The 4535-nt window shown below is 33.6% G+C and overlaps 1 protein-coding gene and 2 long non-coding RNA genes across 5 annotated transcripts in view; all 3 read right to left on the bottom strand.

Moving 5' to 3' along the window:
* The window catches only part of LOC110267981, a 2003-nt gene extending 1306 nt beyond the window's left edge, over positions 1-697 (bottom strand). The window contains exons 1-2 of one of the 2 annotated variants that reach the window (XR_002355971.1): positions 620-697; positions 467-532 (exon numbers count right to left, since the gene is read on the bottom strand). This is a non-coding gene — a long non-coding RNA (uncharacterized LOC110267981). Of the gene's footprint in view, positions 1-466 lie in introns of both variants that reach the window. The other variant, XR_002355969.1, reaches the window with a different exon arrangement.
* On the bottom strand, positions 915-1149 carry LOC110267975. Its single transcript, XR_002355966.1, has 2 exons — positions 1102-1149; positions 915-1029 (listed from the first exon to the last, which is right to left on the bottom strand). It is a non-coding gene; the product is annotated as an uncharacterized LOC110267975 (long non-coding RNA).
* On the bottom strand, positions 1496-2885 carry LOC110267971. Of its 2 annotated transcripts, XR_002355958.1 has the most exons (3): positions 2591-2879; positions 1722-1996; positions 1496-1608 (listed from the first exon to the last, which is right to left on the bottom strand). XR_002355958.1 is itself a non-coding variant. In XM_021113834.1 (2 exons), the coding sequence occupies exons 1-2, from the start codon at positions 2775-2777 to the stop codon at positions 1752-1754; spliced, it is 432 nt and encodes a 143-aa protein (XP_020969493.1). In that variant the 5' UTR covers positions 2778-2885; the 3' UTR covers positions 1496-1751. The 2 variants fall into 2 exon arrangements, 1 of the variants encoding a protein (XP_020969493.1); XM_021113834.1 differs by having other exon boundaries at positions 1496-1996; positions 2591-2885.

The following is a 4535-nucleotide window of genomic DNA, read 5'->3' as shown; positions in this document are numbered from 1 at the left end:
AATCATGATAACAAGATTTTATTAAATAATAAAGCTTCTTACGTTTCAGACGACACATAGCGACCTTCTGTCGATCGCAGGTCAGCTTGGTTCTCCCTGCGAAACAAGAAACAATTATTAGCATACAAAACACACCAAAATCTGAAATAGACAGCCCAGCAAGACATACCCCTCTGCAGCAGATTTATCAACATTTTGCCCTAGCCATTCATCCAGTTCGTCACTTGATATTTCATATGTCTCACTACATTCATAAAAGAAGATGTTAACAAAAATAATTACGATGATAGAGGGTAATATAGCTTACGAGGTACTGTACCCATCAAAGTATTGATCTTTTTCAGGAGATGAATGCTCAACAACAACTTCTTTCTTTTTGGGTTGTGTTCTGGGTGGAAAAAAAAGAGTACCAATCAGAAATAAAAAATTAATTTTATCACAGAATATTATGCAAAGAAGTGCTTACTTTTTTGGTGTTGTTTTTGTTTTTTTCTTTTTCTTCTCCTTCTCTGCAGGTGATGATTCTTCGCTCCTATAAGTTAATAATAGACACTTCAGTTAATACACGAAATCTTTATAATGAAGCCAAAAGAAAGGAGTAATAATTTCAGGACATTACTCATCACTTTGTTCAGATTCAGATTCTGAATCAGAATCTGGCTCCTCTTGCCTCTGCTTTCTTTTTCTGGATTCCATTCTGGAAGGCAAACAGTGATTATTTAGAACATACTAAAAATACACCCAACGTGATCAACAAAATACACCCAACTTGAAAAAGAAATTACACCCAAGTATGGTACTTACTTTTTCCCCTTTTTGATGGGGTGGTTTCTTGTTGAATCCTCTGAGTCTTGTTGAGTCTCAGACTCAGAGGTAGAAGTGTCACTGTCAGTAGCTGTTTCTGTCTCCGAAGACGATGTTGGACTCGCCTTCCTTTTTTTTTGTTTTTTTGATTTCTTGTTTTTTTTCTTTTTTTTCTTTTTCTTTCATTTTTTCTCTTGCTCTTGTCTCCGCCATCTTCACAATTCCCTGATATTTTAGCTATTTTAGCTAGCAGCATTCAGGTAAATAAAATACAAGCAACATATTATGTTTACTTACCAAAATTTCCTCTCTTTCTGCAGCCACCAACTGCACCAACTGCTCCTTAGTCCAGTTGGCAATCCAAGGCTTTGGTGGTCTTTCAGCCCTCTTCTTGCCTTTGTTTTCAGAAAGATGAAAGTATATTATCATCAGGGCAAAGAGGCAGCCATCAATTGCCTTCTTCTTCTTCTCCTGGTAGTCTGTGCAGTTTCTAGTTTCTCTCCGATATGCCGTCCATCTTAAAAATTGGGGCCAGGTGCACGGGTGATATTTTGTTTATCGTCGTTGGCAAACCATCTGTATGCACGGGTGATATTTTGTTTATCGTCGTTGGCAAAAGGAACGCCATCTGTATGTAGAGGATGAATATCCTCTTGAACATCAGCCGTTCCTTTTCGTTGCCAACACCGATTTCCATCATTTCATCGGTAAGACTTTTGAGGGTCTTACCCTGGAATCTTCTATAAATTATTTTGTCATCATCAGAAAGTTGCTTATACTCAACTTTCTCAGGAAACAGATTTCCTACAAAAAGGAAAACAACAAAGTATCAAAGTCGGTTCAAATACACCCAAGCATCAACCTTAAATACACCCAAGCATCAACTTAATATACACCTATAATTTTGAGCTAGTTACCTGTTGCATTGATGCCAAGCGTATGACCTATTATTTTGGTGTTATTTGGAAAGAACCATATCCTGTCTTCAGTCTGTTCTCCCCAAGTTTGAAGTTGTTTGCCAGCTCCCTTAACAGTTGGTGATCCACCCTTAGTGGTGGGATGTGCATCAACCCACCGAATCCGAGATCCCTCACAATTGCCTTCTTCTCCTCAGTCATGTTTCTGAACTTATCACTCAGGAGATGTGTGGCACACTTAAGGTCTTTTGTTTGGTTTCTTGCTGCCATTTTCTCTGAAACGAAAAATACACCCAAAGATATCAGTAAGATACACCCATATATATGAGTCAGATACACCCATTAATAACAGTAAGATCCACCCATAGATATGATTCAGATACACTCATTGATAACAGTGAGATACACCCATAGATATGATTCAGATAAATCCATATATATCAGTCAGGTATCAGTCAAACATGCTTCAATATCAAATTAATTGAGATATCAGTAAGATACACGCATATATGAGTCAGATACACCAATTGATAACAGTAAGATACACCCATATGTAAGAATCAGATACACCCATTGATAACAGTGAGATACACCCATAGATATTATTCAGATACATCCATATAGATATCAGTCAGATATCACTCAACCATGCTTCAATATCAAGCCACATTACAAGGTTAAGCAGTATACACCTCCCAATCTACGGAATAAACCCCCAAAAATCAACAACAATAGCAGGAGAACTTAGAACAAGAACGTAGAACGACGTAGAACTTAGAACAGTGTAACAAAGAAGCAAGAATAATAGTAAACCCTAGAAGAACGACGTAGAAGAAAAGTAAAATATACAGCAATCTTAATGAACTTACGTTGAGTATTGTTGCTTTGTTTTCTCTTCAGATTCTTCACGGAAAGTTTGATGGTGTTTTGATGGAGGTTTCGAACAACGATTTGTATATTTTGAACTTTGATTTTCGCTCGAAAATGGGAGGGTTTCCTTGTTTTCGAAGCGTTTTGAGAAGTGGAAGAAGTGGAAGAAGTGGAAGAGTCTGCCATACGTAACGGTTGTAGTGTTGAGCGCGTGATTTTGACGCGCCATGTTATCTCTCTTTATGCGCATGAGTTCTATTTGGGCTGGGCCAACTTGTATGCTTGTAAATTTGTATGTGTAGCAGGCCCGTTTTATTTAAGCTCTTGAGCGTAAGATGGAGTTTTGAGATGCTACTATTGCTTGGCGAGAAATAAGTCAAATTTAGTCGAGTTTTAAGGAGTGTGATTTATATTTTAAATAAATAGTTTAAGTTTAAATTTATTATTTTTTATAAACTATTTTTTAGATTTGAGTTTGGCCTATTTAAAGTCCAACAAGCCTATAAATTTATTTAAAAAGTCTGTTTTGTGAATTAAAACTCAAAATGATCAACTTAAAAAAATTTAAAATGACATTAAATCATAATTATCAAAACCGAACTGGTGATCGAATCGGTCAAGTTATTGATTAAACCGATGAATTACTGATTCAACTGGTAAAATCGCTCTCACGTAAATAAAAAATATAAAATAGTCAAAAACCTAAAACTAAAATTTGAAATACATATTTTTACTAATATTTTAAGAACAATTAAGTCGAATTCTATAAATAACTAATACAAAGATAAACATATAATTAGTTCATACTACTATATAGTTTTTTAATTAGACACAATAAGAATAACAATCTATAACCACACTTATAATTCATAAACTTTTTCTTTGAACAAAAATACTACAATGTTAACTAGTCTTGACTATTGGTTTTTTTTAGTTTTGTTTTGTGTTTAGTATAAATGAATAGTTATAAGTCTAAATTAAAAATAATTTATTTTTACACAAAATATTTTGAAGAGCTGGCCCAATGAGTTTCATGGACTTATTTTAAAGCTTATAATTTGACCTTTTTAACTAATAGACTTTACAGAAAGTAGGGCCGTCAAAATGGGTCAATCCCATCGGGCCAACCCATTTACCTATTTAAATTTGCGGACTTTGCCTTTAAAATTAAACCCGTTTAAATTTTGGGTTAAACGGTCTGATCCCGATTAACCCGAAAAAAATGGTGGCTTAAACGGGCTAGTCCGCGGGCTAAACGGGTGCCCTGTTTATTTTTTTTCACATTTTAAAAAAGTAACACTTTTAGCCGATATTTCTTCCGATTCGACCTGAAAATCAGACCCATCAACTAAAAAAATATTATTTTTTAAAGATTTTTGACTTAAAAGTGATATTTTTTGTCAAAATATTTTTCAAAAAATAAAATAAAAGATTAAACAGACTGACCATAAACAGTTCGAGTTAAAAAATTATGATCTGAGAATAAAGCAAATTTAAACAGTCCAACCCATTTAACCTACAAAATTAATAGATCGGACCTAAATAGGCCGGACTAACCCATTTAACAGTCCTAACAAAAAGTCAAAATCTGACATATTTAATAAAATAAGCCGAATTAAACCAAATTTAAAATAAACTGAACCACAATCTTCTATCGAGTAGCTCGGCCACTTCCATCCTTACTTTTGTCTATTCTCAATTTATCAATTGGACATGTAGGTAGGTTTTTCGTTTTCTTTTTCCCTAAAATGTCGGTGTCTTTGAAATGCTTATTAATGTAACTAGTGTAAAATTCTTTATTAATACAATTTTATAAGAAGAGTTAATTTACTTAGTATATAAATAAATTAATTAGTTTTTTTTTTGTTATATTGATGTTTAATTTGTTTAAAAAAATTAATATATAAAATTTGGTATAATTATATTTGTTAATATTTTAGTTAA

The sequence above is a fragment of the Arachis ipaensis genome, chromosome B02, assembly GCF_000816755.2.
Source record: "Arachis ipaensis cultivar K30076 chromosome B02, Araip1.1, whole genome shotgun sequence".
In the NCBI taxonomy this organism is placed as follows: Eukaryota; Viridiplantae; Streptophyta; class Magnoliopsida; order Fabales; family Fabaceae; genus Arachis; species Arachis ipaensis.
Note: the sequence above shows the minus strand (reverse complement) of the source record. Positions and strands in the feature narration are given on the sequence as shown.